Source organism: Caretta caretta, chromosome 2 (genome assembly GCF_965140235.1).
Source record: "Caretta caretta isolate rCarCar2 chromosome 2, rCarCar1.hap1, whole genome shotgun sequence".
Classification (NCBI taxonomy): Eukaryota; Metazoa; Chordata; order Testudines; family Cheloniidae; genus Caretta; species Caretta caretta.
The window spans coordinates 76,398,513-76,423,886 of record NC_134207.1 but is presented as its reverse complement, the minus strand read 5'-3'; the positions used below and the strand labels follow the sequence as shown (position 1 = coordinate 76,423,886).

Below are 25,374 nucleotides of genomic sequence, written 5' to 3'. Positions count from 1 at the left end.
AGGTATTGGATTTCTGGCATCATCGCTCTTGGATACTGTTGAGCTTGAATGCATTCTCTTGTGTGCCAATTTGTGAGGTATTCTGGGAAAAAAATGTGGATATGCTGAATAATATTGATTACTTATGTGTCTGAGATAACCACAGTAGAAGGCTCCTAGTCTAACCTTCAATAAGAAGAGCCTCCCAAGCTGAGAATGACTGGCTAGCTAGATGTTTTGGAACCTTTACAAAAAAAGGTGAGGCTTATGCTGCTTATGGAAAGAGGGACCTAGAACTCTACCATCTGTAAAGGAGGAGGTTGAACACTTGGATTGGGCAACTGAAGCAACTCTCTTTATAAGAAGTTAGCAGGTCCTGCAATATTTCTATTGTTGCCTTTTAGGATATACTGGGTTGGTTACCCATGCAGACAGTATTAGTAGCAGGGCCACTGGAGGCCATGCACAATTACTAAGAGGCTGGCATCAGTGCTTTAGGGGAAGTGATACTTTGCTTGATGAGGGTGGGGCACTAAAGGCATCAAAACCTAAATGCAACTCATTTACACCAAGTGCTATACACATGTCTATATGCACGTCACCTCATATATTTTAATGGGAGATTTGTCTGAGTATGAACATCAGAATTTTGCCCTATCCCAGGAGAAGTGAAGGAATGGACCAGAGAGTCAAGGAAATCAAAGGTGTTTTTTGAGACTAGCCTCTCCTTTCTCCCCACAGAAGTCCCCTCCATCATAGAGATCACCAAACATGAGTATCTATGAGAACCCATGCCAGGGTCAGCTGCTCTTGCCACTGTGTCACCAACATGAAAGGAGTGAATCCACAGTTCCTGGGGAGAACTTGATATGGTCATCATTTGGATCTACCTAGTCACAAAACTCAACAGTATGCAGATTTAAAGGACCAAGTTTGAGATCAGATTGTGAAAAAAGCCAGGGATTCTGATCCAGATTACATAAGCATTTAAGGGGAAAAGTCTTAGACTTCTGGAGTGACATCCTACCTACTGATCCCCATGTCGAATTAGAAGAACATATTAACTGGAAGTCCAAGTAAGTGTGGCCCTCCTGGTAGGTGAAATGAAAATACCCCTAAATAAAAAGTATAAGACAAGCATTACAGGGAGGAATGGAAAGTTCTAATTATGTTCAGTGTGCTCTAGAACTGATGGACCATCTTGAGCCAATGGAGACAAATAGAATTTGGATCTTAATGGCAGAAGCATGGCCATTCAGGTGGGGTGCAAGGACATTCACTTGCCTTATCTGACAAACTGTTCAAGTCAAAAGCCACTAGTCCATATGAGCAGAAACAAAAACGGCCATCTTACTTGTCCCAATTCCACTTTAAACATACAAAAAATGTTTACAAATGAATAATGGGAGAATTGGTACTCAGTGAAATTTATCTTCAATCTTCTAAATGCTTACTACAAATAATCACAAGTAAATAATAAAAAGTTTAAAACTAATTAAAAAGTGTGTAGCAATGTCCCCTTAAGAAAAGTTATCTGTCATCTAACTCTATATGTCTCCAAGACAAGACAGAAACAGCAAGACTGCTAAAGTGAAATCAGCAGGCAAAAAACTGCAACTGAGTGTAATCAGCATAAATGGTGATAACTCAACTCATAACAGAGAAAAATAAAAGAGTGAGCATAAATAATTTGAAGATCATCAACCCTGAGGGACACCATAACACACCTGTGTAAATAAGTTAGAGAACAAAAGATGGCCTTAACAAACTGACTACCATCTGACAAATAAGAAGCAAACCATAAATGAATTGTTTTCAAAAGACAGGAGGGCAGACCCTGCCACCAGTGTCCATGATTATAGATGGCCCTGTCCTAAGAGGAACTGCATTTGGGTATGAGGATAGTTGAACAGGATGCCAGGATCATAAGGACTAAGAAGATGCACTGACTATTTCCTCATTACAGGATGTAGGAGCCACAAGGATGACTGCAGCAACTTTCCTGACACTCTGCAACCTTGGAAGGGAGGACTTCTTTCCTTTGCTGACCTCTGCCAAATGGCCCAGATGAGGATATGGCCCAAAGAGCTTAATAGGATAGATGTCCTCTGGTGTAAATTAGTATAATTCCACTGAAGTGACTGGGCTATATTGAATTGCATCATCTGATAATCCTGCCCAAGTGATTTTAAAAAGACCCCAGGATAATTCATAAAGTTTAGTGCAACTGGAAAAAGCCATAATAGTGCAAGAACATTGGAGTCAAACTGAAACAAAAGGGGACTGATCCTTTTCTGCCTTGCACCTTATGTAGTCATTTAAGCTGAGCAAAGTGAATGTAAAATACTATCAGATCAGAATTCTCCAAACTCTGAGAACTGATGGTAGACTTTTATAGCCACTTTGCACAACTGCGAATAACTATGCAAGGGGCAAGGCAGTGGAGAGCCAGGCTCACAATCTTTACATACTCTTTCAATGGCAGTCCTGTGGTCTGAGTATCAGAGGAAACCATTTGTCAAACAATATAAAGTTTCAACGATGACACTAATGATACTGTCTTTCCCAGTATTTAGCCATAAAGACAATTTTGGCAATGGGACTATAGCTGGAAAAAAAAACCCAACAAACTTCATCTAGAAAGGATGGTCTAAACCTACAAAGGTCAGGATTGAGTTATAGTTACAGGGCTAAAATATAGATACACTCATCACTACACAGCTTCAAAAGTTCAGCCAACACTTGCCATTTCAGGTAATTCACCAGATTGCCATAAAACATTCATAACTGTCATGATTAAAGTAGATGGATACCCAAGCTACTGAAGAGCCAAATAATCAAAACTCCACAACAGTACTGTGCAACTTACTAGGCAAAATTTCAGTTGTACAGCAAATACCTTTGGAAATAAAAAAAATACCTTGTACACTTGTGTGTGAGTGCGCAGCTAACCTTTTTAATCTGAATTCTTTTCTTAAGATATATTTCGTATTCTGTAACTGATTGAAAAATGTATTTAGTGCTTGTGCAAGGTGTCCTGGAAACTGAAATCCTCTGGTGATCTATAGAACAAGGACAGCACACATAACAGCAGTGTGTTTTCCTGCATATCACTGCACCAACCTGTCTCAAACCTGGACAAGGAAGAACCCCCCTACAGCTTTGATTTTCAGAAAAATTGGCATAAGCTCCAATAACAGCCATTATTCCTTTCCTACTGTATATTATGGGTTTTAACTCCCATGCAATTATGTTTGGATCAAAAGTCAGTTTAGTGTATGACCTCACATGTGGAACTTTCTCTTAGTTCCACACAAATTCTTCCCTCAGAGACATTAAAGACATCTGAAAGCTCCCCAGAATTTAAGGAAAACACTGTTTAAATTAGATCACCCTTGAATTCTGATCTGTCAAATTCTGCCATTGGGTGCTCTCAGAGAGTACCAAGGGAGATTTTGAACGAGAGAGAGGTGGGAAGAGGGAAGATTGTAAGAAGACATGATAACCTTGCCCAAGAAGTAAGTTTCCCATACTCTTCTCTCCAAAAATACAAGTAAAGAGGCCAAATTGCCAGCATGAATTATTTGAGCCAATGACTTATGCATCAGCAATGTACTCCATTGTAAATCTGCATTTAGGCATGTTTATTCTTATATTATAAGAGTGAAATCCTTAATCCTTTTTTTAAACATCACAACTGAAATTTGACATTTTTAAATTGTGTTTTCCACTGCTAGTATAATCACTGTGAGTATGAGCACTTAATGGATCGCTTCTATTTCAAAGGCAGAATTTAAACATGAAAACACAAAGCAACTACATGGGTAATGCTAGCATTGGAATCTACATTTTAAAATGTTTTGAGGGCTGAAATAAAAGGGGCCATACAAAGTAAAGTAGCATATATATTTTACTTTTAGAAAAAAAAGAATGGGTTACAGCACCCATATATAATATATGGGCAAAAGTAGATTTCCTCCATGATCTTATACATTTAGTTTAGTAAAAAGCATAAAAATCAAAAGCTTTTCTGAATGTGCATTTTATTCCCGGTTCTAGCAGCATGTTAGAGAAAATATGTAACCAGTGGAAAAAGAAATATAAGTGTTTTTACCTGATCAGGTGGTGGTCCCAGAAATTCTGGCTTCATGGGGGACACTCACATTATTTTTGGTGCTTTGGATGCCACTAGCGTTGTTGCCTTTTTTACCCTTAGACCCTTATCTTTTCTCTATTTAGCGCATACTTTCTAATCTCTCATACCTGCCACGCTCAAGTTAATAACAAATAATAACCATACAAAAGTCTGTTGTGAAAAGATCCAATGTGTTTGATAAATTGTACAAACTGATTCCAAGTTATGGTGCAGATTTTCTGCTCCACTTTGCTCTTTTTATGCTGCTGAGGTGACAAAAAGGGAACACGCATTGGACGTATCCTCCTAGCTCTTGGGGAGTGCCCAGCAAGTATAGAACCAGCTCAGTGATCTTCCAGGTACACCATCTTCTTCACAGCTCCTGAGGCAGGGAGGAGGTTTACATGGAGTGCAATGTATTCTGGTTATGCTCAACTGGTTGGACAGTGCCTTGGTTCTGCTGCCAGCTATTGCATGTTGGGGGAGCTCCCACATCGCTGCAATCTATGTTAGGGCTTGGCCGAGAAGCAGTGAGTGGTAGCTGGCTCCCTGGTGACTCCCCCTCTCTGCTTTATCGAGCATAATCTTGGCCCTATCTTGTCCACGCATAATTTAAGTCTGCAGTGAAACTCCACCACTTAAAAAGCAGCCACTTTTAAGGCTGGCCCTAGGTGCTCAGGTGGAAGGGGGATTTATGGGCAGCTTGAACTAAATGCTCCAGAGACACCAAGCAGCCTGTGCTTCACCAATTATGCTTATTACCAGGCATACTGCTTATTACCGTGAACAGTCCCATTGATTTCGGTGTGATTATTCCCAAGAGTAAGCTCTACACTTGGTAAATCGTTTTAGGACTTGGCCTCTTGGCTTATACATTTTAAGTGAGACAATTATGAAAACCTATTTTTTCCACTCATCGTTAATTTAGGCACTTTTCTTTTCTATTATGTAGGATCCCTCTATTCTGGGCATGAAGTATGGTGCCATGAGGGCCGGGGAAGGTCAGCAGGTAATCTGTGGGGATGGTATCATAAAGATGGCCTTTGACTCTGGTCGCTTTGGTGGGTTCTGCAGTTTCCTGTCCACAATGAGAATTATGGAACACTGCCAAATGAAATAAGACTGATCACCAACTTTGCAGCAATCAGAATTAAGAGTAAAGCCTCTCTCTTTACCCAAGATTTCCTACAGTAGCAACCCAATCTCATATGTTTATTTTCTCAGACATAAGCACATGAACAAATACACAAAACACTCCATTCTTATCCTACTTGAATTCTCAGCTCTTTTATGACACTGTCAACCACACTCTTCTTCTTGAAATCTTGTCCGCCTTTGGCTTTTGTGACTCAATCCTCTCCTGGTTCTCCTCCGACCTCTTTAAGTGCTCCTTCAGTGTGTCATTTGGAGGATCTTCCTCTTCAGTGCTCCGTCTTTCAGGGGGAGTCTCACACGGCTCTCTATTGGGCCCTTGCTCTTCTCCCTCTACACTGTCTCTGGGTTATCTTATTCACATATATGACTTCAACAATCATGATATGATCTTCCGCTCCACCTCTTATCTGTCTCATTCTGTCCAAACTAAAATTTCAATCTGTCTTTCTGACATCTCATCACTGACATCCAGCCATCCACTCAAGCTTAATCTGAGCAAAACAGAGCTCTTTATCTTTCCCCTAAAATCCTCTCCTCTCCCTCTTTTCAAAGTCACTGTGGACAACACCACCATTGTCTCTGTCATGCAGGCCTGAAACCTGGGCATTATCTTCAACTTGTCCCTCTCTTTAGACCCTTCCATTCAAGTAGTGTTTAAATCTTGTTGCTTCTGCCTGTAAAACTTATGCAAGATCTGGCCTTTATTCTCCAGCCACACAGCTAAAATTGTCCTCCAGACCTCATTATCATGTGTCTCGTCTACTACAACATCCTTCTCTCTGGTTTTGACAAATCTCATCTTGCCCGACTTAAAATCCATTCAAAACACTACAGCAAAAAATCTTCTTGGTTCAACTCTTTGATCATGTCACGCTTTTCTTTGCATTGCTCCACTGACCCCTTCTTCACCACAACATCAAATACAAACTTCTTATTTTCACTTTTAAGGCACTCCATGGCCTATCCCCGCTGTACCTGTGATCTCATGTATACTTACAAGATGTCAATTCCCAACTCCAATCAGCTAACGACACTGCCCTTGATTGTCCATTTGTCAAATTTTCCAGCAAGCACCGCCATGCATTCTCATATGTCACCAGGTGTGTGAGAAAGGAGCTCTCTGTAAAAATCTGCAAGGCCACTACATTATCCTCCTTTAAATCTCTCCTTACAACCCACCTAAGCCCTGGTGCCTACATAACACTTGAGAATGGTTAGGCACCTTGTGTGCTGTAACTGCTGCCTATTTCACTGTTCATGACTGTCACAATTACCTTGTGCTCCACCCTATCTGTTTACTGTATCCAATGTAAGTTGTTAGAATGTAAAGTCTTCTGGGCAGTAACTGTTTTTTTATTTGCACAGTGCCCAACACAATGGGGCCCCAGCCTGTAGGCACTGCCACAATATAAATATTAAACAACAAAAATAACAAACCAAGCCTGTCTCTTGCTGGTGGGAAAGAGGAGAGCGGTATCATTAAATTGTCATTTTTTAATCTTAGGAAGCACTGAGATACTACGGTGACAGATACCAGTATAAGAGCTACTTGCTAAATGGATAGAGACAATCTGGCACTAACAATGCTAAATTGAAGGCACCAGTTCACACAGAAATGCAACAATCCATATGCTGAGAATTCCAAAATACAATGACATTTTGCTGACAGGAAATAATGCTTTTAAATACCTCAGAACTGTTTTCTGTGGCCTAACTGAACTAGGTTTTCCATTATAATTTTCTATGTTTCCTATGGGCTTGTCTGCACATAATGTGGTAATGCGCTCTCCAGGGGTATGATTTCAAAAGAGCACCAACTGTTTCCCATTAATCGGCCTGTGTAGACCGGTGTGCACTAAAGGCTCCCTAGTATGCCTTAACGTAGTAGTCTTTCAAACAGCACTATGTTAAAGCGCACCAGCAGGGTCTACATGGACCAGTCAATGTGCAGCATGTTAGTCTGCTTTAGAAATCACACATCCACAGAATGCATTAACTCACAAGGTAGGCAAGCCCTACCATAAAGTCATTTCAGGTAAAATTGTATAACGAACATAGAAGGGGCATTTGAATAACAGAATCCAAATCAGAATGGGTGCAATCAGAACATAGAAAATACACTGTTCCAGTGTTTCTGAAATACTAACTAAAATGCTGTTTTTAAAAATAGTTCTGAGCTGCAAAATTTGGACCTGAACTTCCCCAAATGTTGATGAGGTTTGTGTCTGAAGGATGGGTATAGGCCCATGTCTAGCTATTTCAATTGTTCAGGATAACTGAATTTATAGAGACAATTTAGTCTCAATGTGAATGATAGAAATAATTTTTTTTATGCAAGAACAAAGGATTTCCAGACAGCTCATTCATTACAATATAGACTAGTTATTGATATAAGATTTCAATCACAGGTTATGTTCATAGCACTGCCATTAAAATGCTACATAACATTAGACTAGACTAACTTAAAGATTCATATGTGAGGAAACCACCTGGCACCTGTGGCTTCTACGTAACTGTTGTTATTATTCATGAGCTCTAGGCTGCATATTAATCACCTCTTTTCTTCATCACAGCTAGGGAAGTTGAATACAAAAGAGATCAAGACTCATCATCATAGCTATGCCGTTGTGAGATTCAAAAGGAAGCATTTCCAGTTTTTCAAATTTTAAATGTAAAATTTTATGTATAATTCACTGCTTATTTGTCTTAATAAGCACACAATTCTAGTATAATATTTGACCAAAAAAAAAGAGAATACTGACTAAATACTCCATAAAAATTAACAGAGCATTTCAAATCACTAGAAGAGTGGAAAATCTCATTCTATTTTTATTTTTCAATTAGTTTTTCCTTTTCTTTTTTTCCGTTAATATGATTTGGATTTTCTGAATCTTCAACAACCATGAAACACATTTGGATGTATATAACAAAAGCCATGGGTTTAAAAAAATCCTCAATCAAGGTTTTGAGACTGGATCACAGTGATGATGCAATTTAAAGTAGTTCTAAAAGTTTTGTTCAAGCTAGTTTTTTCCTTAAATAATGCTAATAATAGTTGTGAAGTGGAATTGCATAATATTAAAGTTTAATACAAATATGGCAACCTTAGGACTGTACAGCAAAACTCTATTGCGGAAAATAGAAATTAAAATGTATAAGAATAAGATGCATTAAAGATCTAGCAGCTACATAATTTTTGTATTTATTTTGCAAAAAACGGGACTGAAGACATTTTTCACTCAAGTCTTTTACAAACATTTCTCAAATGCCCGCTGGTTATGGCCATTAAAAGACTGAAAAGAGTGGCTTTACAAAAATATTAACAACATACCACTGAATGAGATAAAAAGAGCAGAACATTTAAACTATGTTACATAAAAGCAATTTTCCCCAGTAAATGTAAACATATATCTGGAAAAATAAAACCCATAAAATATTAAACATTATATCCCAGTGAGGAAACCACTGTTAAACCCTGTGCCCTCCTTTCCGCCCTTACCCCTTCCCCTCCCCCCGGCCTGTTGTTTATTAGTGGAGAAAGGTGAAGTTATCACACAACCTAATAATGAAGGTGTGGTACTTCAGCTAAATAGCAGTTTCATACTTAAGAAATTATATATGAATAAAATGAAAATGACAGTGTTGTTTACCATGGCAGTAAGATCTGCAAAACAGTACACAATAACATTTGCTAAAAGAAGCTGAACAGCAGTACTAATGCCTCTATATTTTTCAAATGTTTATATCCAATGTATTTATAATAATCTTTTCAAAGGTTTGTGAGAAATAACTCTAATCTTTCTCTTTTTTTAAACTATGCATGGTATATGTGCTAACTTACTGAATTCATCCTTCATGCAATTCCAGTTTATTAAAGAGGTTAAAAATTTATAAAACTCTGATGGGATATGGTTTTAATGCTTCATCACACTACCCATCATTTGCTTTTCAATCTAGATCAGAATGATCTTTCCTACTTCTCTGCAATCACCTACCTGCACAGCTAATATTTTCTGAGCATTCTCATGAGAGGCTGCCTGGAACTTCGCCAGCCCAGCCTGGCTATAGAGGCCGCGCTGTTTGAAGTACTCCACCAATGCTTTGTGCATCCTGCTTTGCAGCACAGAGAGCTAAAGGGAGGAAGAAGGGGGAAAAAAGTCAGAGCAGGAGAGGAAATTAATGGCAGTGTTCAAGAAGAATGATGGAGGGAAATATAGAAAGCAGTCAATAGCCCATTCTGCACTGTACAGACCTGACAGGAATTTCACAGTCTCTTGATTTTTCAGCCCACTCATGTGCATTCATCAGAAACCAGTCACATCTGGCTGCCAGGATGGGGGGTTAATTTTCTCTAAATGCCTCAGCAGTTTTGTTCTAGCTGAGGCAAACTCTGTGACTGCAAAGCTGATGAGTAAAATATTTCTACTTCACCCAGTTTAACTCAAAACCGATAGCCTCGGGACATATCGAACCTTTCTTAAAAAAATAATCTTTTGAAGCTTTTTGAATGGCACATCAGGTCAGGGCAAAGTTTAAAATGCAAGTTTAAGACTTTGATGGACACCATGGCTTTTTTCCCCCTGTAAAGCTAATCATAGCTTGGCAATGTGGGCTTTAGAGCATGACAAAACTAAAGAGAATTAACTTAGCCATCAACTGCTGAGGGAGAACAATAACAGGAAAGAAATTTCCAGATAGAACTCCCTATTAATCTACCTAACTATAACCATGTGACATGAAAGCATCTAACTGCACTAAATTACAGCAAATGCAGCTGTTGAAAAGTGACACTATTTTTTAATAAGACTTTATATGAAAAAGATACTACAGATCATAGAACTGTACTGATTTGAAGGGGGTCTAATTGAAATGATTCAAACTGGAAATGTAAACAGTGTATTTTTACAATTTATCAGTTACTATAGCAGCATCATTCTCACACCCCATAGTTAAGATTGTGTCTGTATTTCCATAATTTTCAAGTGTTTATAACACAAACAGAAAAACTTGGCATAGCAGGTCTCAGTCTAGAAGCAATATCTTTTAATCAAAATTGAAAAGCTACCAGTACAAAATGTAGTTGAAGGTAGCTGTGTGCTCTTATAATTGAAAGTTGTTTTATTTCTTAAACTGAAATTCTACCAGCATTTGTCCATAATCTGGACTAGTGCCTTTGGCTGATCTGGAAAAACACAAATTAAAGCCAACTAAATTAATTTGTTTAGAAACATGATTTTGTGTTCAAGCATGCTAATTATTTCAACAACAATTTTATAGCTATTGTTAGCACATGGCCTTTATGAGTATGCCTGTCAACCACATTTACAATATGGATTCTAGCATTCCTTTGGAAATGCTACAATTCATTAAGGTCAATGCTACAGGTCAATAATGAGACCAGTAATAAAGAATCCTTCACATGATAAGCTATAACTGCTCTTAAGAGCCAGCATAGAGTAGCATGAAAAAAATCCACTTTTTCAGAAGGACATAGATTATACTGATGCCAAAGGAACTAATATGGCCTACAGAGTAATTAATAAGCATTTTCAAAATTATATGGCCTAATTTTCAGAAGTGCTGAACTTCCACAACTCCCATTGGCTTATGGAAGCTGTGAGTACTCAGCATTTTAGTAATTCAGGACATAAAATATTAAAACATACATTTGTATGTCAGAATTTATAATTTATTTATTTGAATTTGGCTATCTGAATAGTGTTTATGCATTACAATGACATAGAATAAAAACTGGGTAAATAAATTGGAAAAATATAAAAATCAGCCCTAATCACAGCCAAAAGCTGAAACCAAATGTGAACATATTTTTCAATCTAAGTTTGTCTAAGTACCATTGCTCCCTAACATGCTAAATACTTTTTTCTGAATCTATCTTGAGGTCTCTATGGACATTAAATCTCTGGAATTCCAACTGTTGCTTTCATATCTCAGAAGATTTGAGGCTTTTCTGGGGCTTCAGCGGGGAGGCAGGCAAGGGCAGAAACAACACATGATTTTGGCAATTAATTGATTTTTAAATACTCATGGTAAATAGGCCCAATGGCCTGTGATGGGATGTTAGATGTGGTGGGATCTGAGTTACTACAGAGAATTCTTTGCTGGGATCTGGCTGGTGAATCTTGCCCATATGCTCAGGGTTTAGCTGATCGCCATATTTGGGGTCAGGAAGGAATTTTTCCTCCAGGGCACATTGGAAGAGGCCCTGGAGGTTTTTCACCTTCCCCTGTAGCATGCACGGGTCACTTGCTGGAGGATTCTCTGCTCCTTGAAGTCTTTAAACCACGATTTGAGGACTTCAATAGCTCAGACATAGGTGAGAGGTTTTTCGCACTATGGGTGGGTGAGATTCTGTGGCCTGCATTGTGCAGGAGGTCAGACTAGATGATCATAATGTTCCCTTCTGACCTTAATATCTATGAATCTATGAAAAAAAATCATGACATTTTAATAAAACAGTCTGCTTCAGCCCAACAGAGAAAGTGTCAGATGGAAGGCAAGCCACTATGGAATATTTTCAATGTTCTGATACCTGCAAGAAGGAATGTAGTTACAGAATGGATTCTTGTGGAGAGGAAAATGAAGGTCCGGGAAGGATGGCTGGGTGAGGGCAGAAGGATTTGGTTCAAGATAGTGAAAGGGGCCGGACAGAAAGATGTCAGAAGGTTTGTTTGCGTTCAAATTTTTGCCTTATCCAAGCCAAATGAAACCTTCAAAACTTTTGAGTGCCATCTATTACAAAAAATTCAGTACAATGTGCATATGGGAAATTGCTGCCTTATAATGCCTGTTTTAAAGAAGTAACAGAAAACTTGAAAATTGCAGTTAGGCTAAGCAAGCACATGGGCCTGTCACTCCTATACTCACCCCGTCTTCCTCTCCATGATCTTCCTTTGTTTATTTTACTCACTTGCCTCTTGTCTTTAATTAGAATGAGCAGAATAGACATACCTGAGCTAGCTTTGATAGCAATGAAGGGGTGGCAGCATAGGCTGTACAAGTCTTCCCTGTGTACTTATTTGGGTGGCTAGCCTGTGCGGTGGTGACTTCACTACTATTGTTACTTGAGCTAGCTCGACCAAAACTATCTGAGGTATGTCTACATTTGCAGTCACAATCTGATTGCATTATACACATACCCTTATTCCCTTGAAGGAGGTCATAACCGTCCCTTAACTCCTCTGCTGGGTCATGCGACAAACACGTAGCCTTTAACTTGTTCACAGTTGTTTTATCTTATCACAGCTATGGGTCTCAAAGGTAAAAAGACAACAATAAAGTAATTGCTAGGTTTCATTGCTTGTAATAACTCTTGAGAAATCTGAAAATAAATTTACAAATGTATCCCTGTGAATCTGACAAATATGATTTGTTTCTATGCATTCCTAAATAAACTGAATTTAAAATAGTTATAAACAAGAATGTCCTTTCTTGTGATAAAACCTGTAGGAACAGATAGAGAATCCAGACTCTGCATGATATTCACCTCATTTCTGACAAATGCTCCCTTAATGGCACAGGGTTGAAGCAGAGTGGGCTACCAAAGGGACAAGCAGCACAGCCTCCAAACCGTGGGGATTCATGGGAAACAAATCTCTGATCCCCCTGAAGTACCTGCCATGCAATGTTACTCTCCTGAGGCTGTGACATTGGCTCAGTTGGCTGCAAAATAACCCCTCTCAGGGGAATAGTGGGGGCTGGTGCAGGCTCAGAGTAGAAGTTAATGCTGCAAGGAGGAACATTAACTTCCACAGATTTCTACTTTCCTGGGAGGGGAGAATACTGCAGTGAATGGCTCCTCCCTCCCCTTGCCCCATAAACCAGGAAGCGTTAACCATATTGCTTTGCTGTGGATGCACTTCTATAAGCTCCTGGGGAGAGGGAAGTATGCTGTGGAGGAGCTGCCCTCCCAGTTCTGCAGTTTGGGAGCTTTACTGCCCTGTTTTACCCTGTTTTTGTTGTCATTCCCCTCTGTGACTCACAGCAGAGGGGAGCATATGGCTCTGTTTATTTAATTCTTTGTTTATATATCAGTATCATCAATAATATCAGCACAGCTCTGGGGAAAAAAGGGGGTTGTTAATTAGCTGCTGCTGCTGACCCAGCAAAGAGGAGAGTCCCACAAAAACACGAGGTCTGATTCTGTTCTTGCCTAGACTCGTTTTTACAGTAGTGTACCTCCACAGATTGCATTTAATTAATTGCTGATTTACATCTGTGTGACCACCAGACCTAATATCTTTATCTGTAATTTCTCATTGGAGGAACCAAGATTCTGAGGCACATATCTCACCAGATTATAACAATTTTTAGGTAGGTCAAATTTTGGACCAAAAGCATGGATAAAAGAGCCAATACTTTATGCAAACCCATAGCACCAAAGGATACACAGGGAGCAGTCCTTGTCAATTTTGTTACCCAGGGCTGATAGCAGACCAGCTTTTATTATGGTATCCTAGCTGCCTGGGGCTAGACCAAAGCCTCACTGTTGGGCAGATATAGCATAGTACATAGACCTCTAAGAGAGATTCATCTTGTTAAAGGCTCATTATGCCTACTGAATGCAGAACCTGCAAAAAAAAACAAAACCCAAAAAACCAAAACAGACTGGAACACAGAGAGGTCTCCAAAGCCAGAAGTGCATTTTCAATGATGGATAACATTCTTCTTAGGTTGCTTCAGTTACCACTTCTGGCCAAAGACTAAGTACTGGCATTACATGGAGCTGTGATCATAGGCCTGATTCTCCTCTCATTTATACCTATTTTGCATCAATGAAACTCCACTGATTTCAGTACAGTTCCTGATTTACACCAGTGTAAGAGAAGGGACAATTAGGCCCTCTGTGCTTAAAATTTTCATTTCTCCAAATTGGAATTATACAAAATACCCTAAGATGTTTGTCTGTGGTTTACCTATTTATCACTTAATGCATTGCTAAAAAATCACAAGAGTCATATTGCTAACTTTTATAACCTTTGGTCAAGCACATACTATTATTGCCAGCTTATACCAACTACCAATTTATACTTGGCCTCATTCTAAGCACTTAACTCTTAATGCTTAAGACATAGCCAAGCCTATTTTAATACACATATTTTGGTTCTTCTACTTGCTGTTTCAGCTTCAATAAATTCCATTATTATTTCTATACACATGCTTAGCAAATAGATTATATTTTACCCAAAAACATGTACCCTCCAAGAGCAGGTCAGGGGTCAACACAATAAATGTGTTGTTTTTTCCACGGCAAAAAAATTCTGATGACTTTTCTTAGAAAAGTTCTACCATCCGTATGCTTTGAAGCAGGGGTTGAAACATGACAGTGGATGCCCTTTATCAGGGCTGTATTTCTTGTGATCCCTGTGAAAATCTGCCCAAATTGTGCCAATTTATAAGTCTTTTAAAATGCTCAGTAGAGATAACTATGATTTCAGAAGCTAAAGTCTCCAAAGAATCCATTCTCATTCAGCACATTTGAGTTTCTTGCAGATGACCCAAAAGAGCACCTGAGCATGCTCCATCCCAACAGCTCATACAAGTAACCGAACTGTACACGCATCATTCCCACAGATCAGTTGAGCATACTCCAGCTCAGGGATATAGGGATGGGGCCAGACTTTCCGTGTAATGGCTTCTTCCAGTTGCTGCGGACCAGGGTGGGGTTGGGCACTGGAAATGAAAGCAGAAAGCCTGTCATGAATCTGCAAAAAGAACAGGAGTACCTGTGACACCTTAGAGACTAACAAATTTATTATAGCATAAGCTTTCGTGGGCTACAGCCCACTTCATCGGATGCATAGAATGGAACATATAGTAAGAGTATATATATATATATATATATATATATATATATATATACACACACACACACACATACATACAGAGAAGGTAGAATTTGCCATACAAACTGTGAGAAGCTAATTAGTTAAGATGAGCTATTATCAGCAGGAGAAAAAAACTTTTGTAGTGATAATCAAGATGGCCCATTTAGACAGTTGACAAGAAGGTGTGAGGATACTTAATTTTAGGGAAATAGATTCAATCTGTGTAATGACCCAGCCACTCCCAGTCTCTATTCAAGCCCAAGTTAATAGTATCTAGTTTCCATATTAATTCAAGCTCAGCAGTTTCTCATTGGAGTCTGTTTTTGAAGCTTTTCTGTTGCAAAATTGCCACCCTTAAATCTTTTACTGAGTGGCCAGAGAGGTTGAAGTGTTCTCCTACCGGTTTTTGAATGTTATGATTCCTGATGTCAGATTTGTTAACTCTATTCATGTGGCACTACTCTGGACTGATAATGCTGCAACTGACAGCCAAATTGACTTACTGGGGTCTCATAACATTGTTTTGTAATTATACAATAGAATCTGTTAACATCAGGCATCAAGCTATGAAAAAATATACTCAAAACAAAAACAGAACAAATACCAGGAGTTTCATTGCTACTATTAATTAGTAGTCATTGCTAGTAGTAGTCACCTACTAAAATCTTCTGATCTAAGCAGATCACCATCACATTTCAAACAGGGAATAATGTGCCATTCCTAAATCTACACTTTCTCTATTTTCAAATTATATTAATCTTATATCAGAAGACCCAATATGTGTCTCATGTTAATTCAATAATGCGATGTGAATGCTGCATTCTATGTAAATGACATAAGCCTTATCAGTTCCATTCATTGTTACAACTCAAACAATGACAATTACAACAACTCTACAGATTTTGGCACTGTAAGAATGGCAGATTTATGAGCAAAATCCAGTTAATATTTATCTTTTTATACTACTCAACTACCAAAGTTACACCTGTATAATATACAAAGCTCCTAGGTAATGAGATATTTCTTTATTGTCAAATCTGTTCCACAGACTGCTGTTAAAGATTACATAGCTCATTTAAATAAAGCTCTTTTGTCAACAGCCTGAATATACTTTAAAAAATGAGTAAAAGCCTCATGAAAACCCAAATCTCTAGCTGATGTGCAAGTATACAAGAAAAGATGCACTTGCCTTTTGACCATATTCCAGTTGTGAAAGCTTTGGTGAGCAGATTAGCAATGTTAAATAATAATAAAAAGGAAAACTATATTTCAAGAATGGTTGAAAAATAAACTAACAAAAGCCTTGAAAATTAAAATTCAGTCTTACACTCTGTGGTTAACCCACACTAAAAACAAAATGCCATGAAGAGAAAAATTGAAGTTAAGATTGGCACTTTAGTTTTAACTATTATTGGGAGAAACTAAGGAAAAGCAACAGTAGCATGAATTAAGGACATTTTTCTTTTTACTAGCACCCCTGTTTAATGGTATTGTTAGTTATTTGATCTTTTTTAAGATTAAAGAAATGCTTCTTGTATAATTAGCCCTTTGAAGAAATAAAATACCAACAGTTGAAGTGATTTCTAAATAGTCTTTTTTTTATTATAGACATTTTAATTTCTCTTTGTCTTACTCACATTTTATCCATGTAAAATCACCCTACAATTTACCCAAGAATTCTGTCTATTGGGCAGTTGTATAATATAGCTGACCGCAGCCTTTCCTAAACCATCCACAATTTTCAGGTTTGTTCATTAGCTTTGGTGTAGTCTGATTTCTACAGCTGGGATTAAGGTGTGTGTGGGTGGGTGGGGGAATTATTTGTGAACATTTTGGAAAATAAACTGAACTTTGATTTATCACATTCACATCCCTTTTGTATACTTTCTGCAAATATTTTCAGGAATAAAGTGTTGCTCATATGTCTGTTCATGGAAAATGAATTTGGAGATTGTAGTTGAATTTTTGGGGGGATGATGGAAAATTTATTTTTTTTGGAAGTAGTGTAGCTACTTAGAATTGCATTTCTGGATTAGTAAAAGAAGCGGCTAGACCACAGTGCAAAGAGCAAGAGGTAGAAAGTAAAGGCCATATGAAAGAGGGAAGGAGAGAATGTTGGATCATATTAAAGAAGTTCTGTATTAAAATCACAAATGAGTTTGATTCCCCATAGTTTAAATTCCAGGGTATTACTAATTAAGAGGTCTCTTGGTTTTTGGTACTGTTTCTCTTCCTCTGTGTGTGAAACTTGCAAGCTGCTAATTGTGTTAGTACATTCTAAGACAGAGTCTGTTCTCAAAGCAATTCACAGAGAGAGAGACTCAAAGCAATACTCTAACAACAGAAACAGCACCCAGAGACTCCCCGCCCTTTTGTTGTATTAACAATTGTGATTAAAATAGAGATAGAGGATGTATGTGGATGGATGCTTGGTGTGGATAATAACTGAATGATCAGGGAGGTGCCAGCCTAAGAATCCAGCGTCCATCGGCTGAAGAAGGCGTCAAGTGGAAATAACCAGAGGACCCCCCCCCCCCCCCCCCGGAAGGCAGACTGGAATCCACCCAACAGCCTCAAGAATGGGAGAGCCAAAGAACAAGATAACATCTAGCAGCACGGAGCCGTCAGGAATGTGCTATCTGCTGATTGATTCAGCAACAGCATGATGAAGCAATTCCCATAGACTGGCATAGGAAGAAATTCCTATAAAAATAGACTCTAAAAAGTGAGAACTTTGGGGTCTGATTCTGCAAACCAACTTCCAGGAGCATCAGATGAGCATCTGACAAGGCCCTGCTCCCTCCTCATGTCCAGGCCACCTGGCCAGTGGCTTGGCATGAGCAACTCTAAGGCTGGTAACTATGATAACAACTTTGCAGAACCTGTGTGTGTGTGTGTGTGTTTGTATGAATGAATGTGTGAATAAATATGAGATTGAATGGAATGTTATAGCTATAACCAACTGCTTACTATGATAACAACTTTGCAGAACCTCTGTGTGTGTGTGTGTGAATGAATGTGTGAATAAATATGAGATTGAATGGAATGTTATAGCTATAACTAACTGCTTACTATGATTCTTTCTGTATTCACAATAAATGTGGTATTTTGCCTTTTTCCCTTTAATAAGATCCTGCTGGTTTTTATTTTATTGGTATAACAAGAAGAGGAGGAGAATTTAAAGAATCAGTATGAAGACAATGACCTAGAGAGAGACAGAGAATGGAAACAAGGAGGATAGGTGCAAGATTCTGTACCTAAAGAAAGAATCCAAAGAGGCCAGCATATGAACTTTATAATCTTGGTAAATGAATGAGAGCAGCTCAGATAGCAGTTTTACAGCTCTCTTCACAGAAGGCTCGTTTCTTCTTTGCCCTTGACATTGCTTGGGACCTAGTGGAGTGAGTAGGCATTTCAGAACCATGTAGTTTTTAAATGTAATGTACAATTCTCTGACAACTGCTTCAACTAATATAAAAATTGAGGTGCGATTCTCGGAAGTGGTGCGATTCTCAGAAGAGGTGCGATTCTGTGCCTAACACACTTAAGGCACTTCTGAAAATCCCACAGGGGGGCTTTGGATACCTTTAGACCCTTTATTCAGTAATCTTGGGCCAACCACAGAGCATGAGAGTTTTTGGGCTGTTCTTTTCAAACAGAATTTGGAGCTCTGTCCTCATGCAGATAATATTTTCTTTAGGTATGATGTTTTAAAGCAGAAGTGAATACACTTTAGCTCTGAATTTGGATCTGTTCTGAAGCACAAACCTATGTGGATCTTGAACTCCTCAAGAAATGGGTCCTTACAAGAAAGTGTTCCTGGTTTGTTGACAATAATCGTAGAGGAAATAGCCATAAGAGACAATAGGAAAATAAAAGCAAACTTCCAAATATGTGAACATGAGAGACTAAAGTAAAAATCCTTTTACATACTGGAAACCTGATAGCTGGTCTGAGACATCTGACAGTCTTGAGGATACAAGAAACGTGAGGATGAACTACCTTGCATGTCTTTATAGTAGGTTCAGAGTCGAGTTTCAAGAGCTAAAACCTTTATCCTTAAAGAACTGTAGCCAAGCCCTGTATCATTTCCCTCTACCTAGGTACTTATATGGCTCCATCATTGAAGTATCTGAGAGCCTCTCAAGGATATAAAAATAGAAATAATCTTTATCTTCTCAGTCGGGAGGGAAATTGTTTCTTTGCCTGCTTTTGTGTGTGTGTGATTGGAGGTGGGGCTAGGAATTTTGCCTTTAGTTCTGAAAGTGGTGAGGGCTGTAGTAATTTTTCATCTCTTGCAGGAGTGAGTTTCATTATATAGATCCAGCTCCTCTGAAAACTGTCTTCGGCATTTATGAGCCTCCTCTATTTATTGATAGATTCATTGTGGAATGCAGATGTCATGGGAGGTAATGGTCACCAAGGGAAAGGCAATCCATTTCTCAGATAGTTACAGAACAATCCCATGGAGGGGTTTTTATATCAGGATAGAAACCTTGAACTGGACTCTGAATTTAATGGGGAGTGACAGAGCAGAGGGCAAGGGAGTTATATCCACTGTGACCTGTATTGATAAGCAGATGGCATTTTGGATTTATAAATCAATTTACTGTCTGGAAAAGTGCAGTGGAAATCCCTTGTGCTTGAGTCTGCATCAGACTGTGTTTTCTGATACTAATGCTCAATGTTCTCCTGAAGGGTATGAGATGATAGATGCTTGAAAGGAAAGGATATTTTAGACTTCTCTGAGTGGACAATCAGGTGACACAATTGTCTGGGGAATCTGAATTTGAGCCAAGGAGTCTTTGATTATTGGTAAAGACTCTATTTGGGGTGAAGTATGTGCAGAAACTGAAGAACAAGTATGCTGAAAAATGCCTGTCTCCTTTCCTGCATCTCAATATGCTAGGAGTTAGCTCTGACAAGTCAGTGGATGTGGAAGAAGTTGCTGTGCTCAGATGTCCATGAGAGGAAGAGGGGTCAAATGAAACTTGTTGCCCAACTGCTCTGACATTACAGGCTTTGCACAGGTTGGGGAGCACATCAGCTCCCCAGGCTCCCAGCAAGCATGTCTTCCATCTTTGGGCAGTTACAAACCTGATTGAATTTGATAGGTGTGATATTCAGACTAAATGTGACAACAGTTAAATATCCTTTTGGTTAGTAATAGCTGAAACAGTGGAAGCCATTATCCAAAGACTACACTGAATGCAAATGCAGGGGCTGCAGACTAACTGGGTCGATCTGTGTGTGTATATCCATGTGTAACAAGCAGTCAGAAAGCAGAGGGTGAGAACAGAAGAAAACTAGGAGACAGCAAACAAAGCTCTCATAGTGTGGCCCTTAGACAAAGAGAGAGAACTTTTGGAGCAGAATGCTGTCGGGAAGACAGGCTTTAAACTATGAGCAGGGAAATTGCTTCCTGTTTTTGACCCCACTGTGTTCAGAGGAACAGGACTTTGTGTATATTCTTTCTAAATAAGCAGGATTCCAACATGGAAATAGCTGACTCTAGTATCAAGGATCTAGTATCCTCCATCGGAAACAACCCACAAATTCCTGAATATCGGCTAATCACTAATATTTGGGTTAAGGGGTTACAATACCTTGACTGTCATGTTCTGAGGCTACACCTATTTGTAGTGGCAGATACTCCCTGTATAAGGAGTATCTAAATACAAGAAATATTACCATTGAGCCAAAAATCAGTTGTGCCACATAAAAGGAGTCTTCTGTACTGCCAGCTATGCCAAATAATTATAATGGTCCCCAAAAATATAATTCTTGCCCCCAAACTCAGAAACTACCAGACCAGGGAGTCTGCGGAGACACGTAGAGGCAGTGAGCTTGGGGGCAGTGCTTAAAGAAGCATGACAGCAGCTGGTTTTCAGCCCTGCAGAGTGGATGTGTTGCATATCAAGTTCAACCCATGAGAGGACTACTGACCATGCACTAATCAGAGAACTTTATCTATATTTACTTTTTAAAAAAAAGTCTTTGAAAGAGCAACTGGGATAGGGAACAACCTGACCACTCCAAAACATTCTCTCAAACATTTTACTCAGAACTCAAGATTATATAACTCTTATCCCTGACATTATTATAGAAGAAAAATAAGGATTACATTTGGTAGCAGTCATTAATGTTTAATAAACCATCTTAAGAAAATCCACCAAATTATTTTGTTATGGCTAGCTAGTCAGTCTGTATTGACAGGGTAATCATGTATTCAATATATTTTAATTTTTAGAAACAAGTACATGCAAAACAGACATTTTATTAAAACAAGCTGTGCTAAAAATCTCACAGTACAACAGAAACAAAAATGTGTTCAATAATTTAATATATTATAGTACCTCATTTTAGTGGTGTGTAATATTTGTCAAATAAAAACCTGTTTGAAATGAAGCAAGATTCTATAAATCAACAAGATGGAGAATGTGGCTGGACAAACACTATGTTAAAATGTATTAATAACTCTGTCCACCCAATTGCTACTAAAGTTTTTGCACTTTTAACACATCATCTTTGTGGAAAGTGAAACAATCCTGTGATAGCCGAGAGACAGTGTGGTCCATTCTGGTCTGGGAGCCAGGAGACCTGGGTTCTAGTTCTGCCACTAACCTGCTAAATGAGTTTGGATAAGTCACTTCACTTCTCTCTTGCTGTTTCCCACCTTCTGTCTAGTTAGATTGTAAGCTGTTTGGGGCAGGAACTGTATCTTCCTATATGTTTGTACAGTGCCTAACATAATGGGGCCATATCTGATTTGGGGCCTCTAAACACCGCTGTCATACACATAAATAATAAAAAGCGCAGCAACCACTACTTGCTCTTTTCATCAGTTGCAAGGTAGGATCACCAAATCAATATAAATGTACTGTTTCCCTTGTGCATTACAAAAATCCATGGGCATTTCTATTAAGAAACTGGAGGGATTTTTTTTTTCTAATAATCCTGTCAGAAATTTAGTTAGGTAAAATCACTATTTTCAGAATTCACAGACATTCATTTATGTAGAACTTTATTTTGGTTAAAACTGTAAACGCTGGCTGGGAATTTTTCATCAAAGTGTTTTTTTTTTGTAGAAAATGTTGATTCATCAAAACAGAAACTTTTCAAGAGAAAGATTTGTCAGAATTTTCCCTAATTAATTTTTTTTTAAGTTTCAAAATTGTTAAAATGGCCTGTTTTGACAATTTCAAAATGAAAGGTTTCATTTTTTTTCAATTCAAAACAACTCGTTTCAAAATTTTAGTTAATTTTTACTAACAATATTAAAAAAAGAAAAAAAGTTCAATATCTAAATATTTTGAAATTATCAAAATGAAATGTTTCCGTTGACCCAATCCAAAATGTTTTTTCAGCTTATAAATTTATGAAAATTTTGGAGATGTTCCCATTTTGGAATGGGACAAAGATTTGAAATCTCAAACTTTCATGGCACGTGGAAAATGTTTCCTGCCTAGCTCTACTAATGAATACAGAGAATGATGATGATGTACATTATCATCTTTGTGTTATGTTGCTGCTTCCGATTAATATTCTGATTCTGGTTATTTTAAAGCAACATTCAGTAATATGAAATTCAAAATGGTAAACCATATTTTGCCAACTGACAAAAAACAATATGTCAATTATGTAGGTCCACATGTCCTGTTACAGCTTCATTAATGAAATACACAGGTGTCACAACCTGGCCCTGTTCTGCTCTAGTCTGTTGTGAGTAGATCCAACCACTGAATCCCACATGCTTCTAAGCTCTCTGGATCTGGGTAGCTAGTTCCTAGTCTCTCCAATGCACTCCCCCAGGTGTAGATTCCAGGTCTGACACCCTTCTTGGGCAGTGGGACCCTGCAGTGCAATTGCTTAGACCTGGGTACTAGCACCCCAGCCTTTCCAAGCCTCCAGTTTCTCAGACACATTTTCCCCAGATGTCAGAGTAGCAGCCATGTTAGTCTGTATCCACAAAAAGAAAAGGAGTACTTGTGGCACCATAGAGACTAACAAATTTATTTGAGCATAAGCTCACTTCATCGGATGCATGCAGTGGAAAATACAGTGGGGAGATTTATTTACACAGAGAACATGAAATAATGGGTCTTACCATACACACTGTAACGAGAGTGATCAGGTAAGGTTAGCTATTACTAGCAGGAGAGCGGGGGGAGAACGACCTTTTGTAGTGATAATCAAGGTGGGTCATTTCCAGCAGTTGACAAGAACATCTGAGGAACAGTAGGGGGGTGGGAAATAAACATGGGGAAATAGTTTTACTTTGTGTAATGACCCACCCACTCCCAGTCTTTATTCAAGCCTAAGTTAATTGTATCCAGTTTGCAAATTAATTCCAATTCAGCAGTCTCTCGTTGGAGTCTGTTTCTGAAGTTTTTTTGTTGAAGAATTGCTACTTTTAGGTCTGTAATTCAGTGACCAAAGAGATTGAAGTGTTCTCCGACTGGTTTTTGAATGTTATAATTCTTGACGTCTGATTTGTGTCCATTTATTCTTTTACGTAGAGACTGTCCAGTTTGGCCAATGTACATGGCAGAGGAGCATTGCTGGCATATGATGGCATATATCACATTGGTAGATGTGCAGGTGAATGAGCCTCTGATAGTGTGGCTGATGTGATTAGGCCCTATGACGGTGTCCCCTGAATAGATATGTGGACACAGTTGGCAACGGGCTTTGTTGCAAGGTTAGGTTCCTGGGTTAGTTGTTCTGTTGTGTGGTGTGTGGTTGCTGGTGAGTATTTGCTTCAGGTTGGGGGCCTGTCTGTAAGCAAGGACTGGCCTGACTCCCAAGATCTGTGAGAGTGATGGGTCGTCCTTCAGGATAGGCTGTAGATCCTTGATGATGCTTTGGAGAGGTTTTAGTTGGGGGCTGAAGGTGATGGCTAGTGGCGTTCTGTTATTTTCTTTGTTGGGTCTGTCCTGTAGTCGGTAACTTCTGGGTACTCTTCTGGCTTTGCCAGTCTGTTTCTTCAGCAGGTGGGTATTCTCCCCAGAGTCCACTTGGGTGTGGGAGTGATGGTTTTCTAGTTAAGTCCTTCAGGAACAACATGGTACTAATGCAAGGAAACATGGGCTTAGCAAAGGAATTTCCTAACCACAAAGACTTTTACTCTTAAACACCATCTGAGTTACAGATTTTAGGAAAACAACAAACAGTCCTCAACTCAATCCCCCTCGGTCTTACCACACCCTGGCTGTGAGTACTGAACCAAGTCCTTACGTCAGAGAGCAATTCCTGCCTGCTTGGCCTCATCTTCTGCATATAGTGAAAGAATGCCCTCTCTCGCTTAATGAGCATTCCTCTTTTAAAACAGACTTTGTCCCATCTTCTGCCCCTGCACTTCACTGGGGAATCACCAGGCACAGTCTCCTTCCCATCCATCAACTTCTGGGCACATTCAAAGTTGATAGCCCTTGATGTCTCTCTAATTGTTTTCTCCATCACCTATACGAGGTCTGAAATGTATACAGAGGCACAGAGTTTCCACAAGAATAGCACTGGCCTCTTATGAATCCAGGTGATCTGAGATGGTGGGTTAGGACCAAGCCTGATGGAACAATTTGGATGAAATTTTAAAAGGAGATCCTCAGTGAAGTTCCCTTTTTCAGATCTCCTCCCTTAGGTATTTCCCAGGAAGAAGCAATCCAGACCTATGACTGGAGTAATATGAGAGTCAGAAATCCAGTTAGCAGTGGAGCACTATTACAGTCAGAAAGCAGGATATGGGCCCAACACCTTGTTCACTCTTTACTCAGTTCTTACAAAGTCAAAACTTTCATAGAAGTCAGTGGGAGTTGACCTGGTAAAGTACCTCATAATTTTGAGCAACACTAGGCTGAGAAGACTCAGGGTTTTCATTTTTAAATTAATTTGCCTCTAGTCCAAAACTTGAACAAGAACCTAACAGATCCTTAAAGACAATAATATTACATTTAATGAGACTAATCTAGGCAGTCAGAACAACTACTATTATTTTTATTTTGGTACAAACAGGTTTGGAGCACCTGAAAAATAGAAACACAATGGAGAAAGATTAGTAAAGATACACACACTACAGTCACATGTATGTATTCTACACAGAATACAGTGATACATGAATGCTCTTACCTTTTGGAATCAGGGTTGGCATTATAATAGCATAGTCGCACCAACTACATCCCTCAAACATCTGATTTTTAAAAAAGGTGGAAACAGAAAAGGGACCTTTGTCACAAAAGACACAAATTCAAGGCAATCCCTGTT

At 38.8% G+C, this 25,374-nt stretch overlaps 1 protein-coding gene across 1 annotated transcript in view; it reads right to left on the bottom strand.

Moving 5' to 3' along the window:
* Nucleotides 1-25,374, bottom strand: part of CCDC178 (coiled-coil domain containing 178) — a 364,864-nt gene that overhangs the window by 28,091 nt on the left and 311,399 nt on the right. Inside the window, 1 exon segment of the mRNA XM_048840566.2 lies at nt 9,265-9,399. Coding sequence (XP_048696523.2) covers nt 9,265-9,399 — 135 coding nt within the window.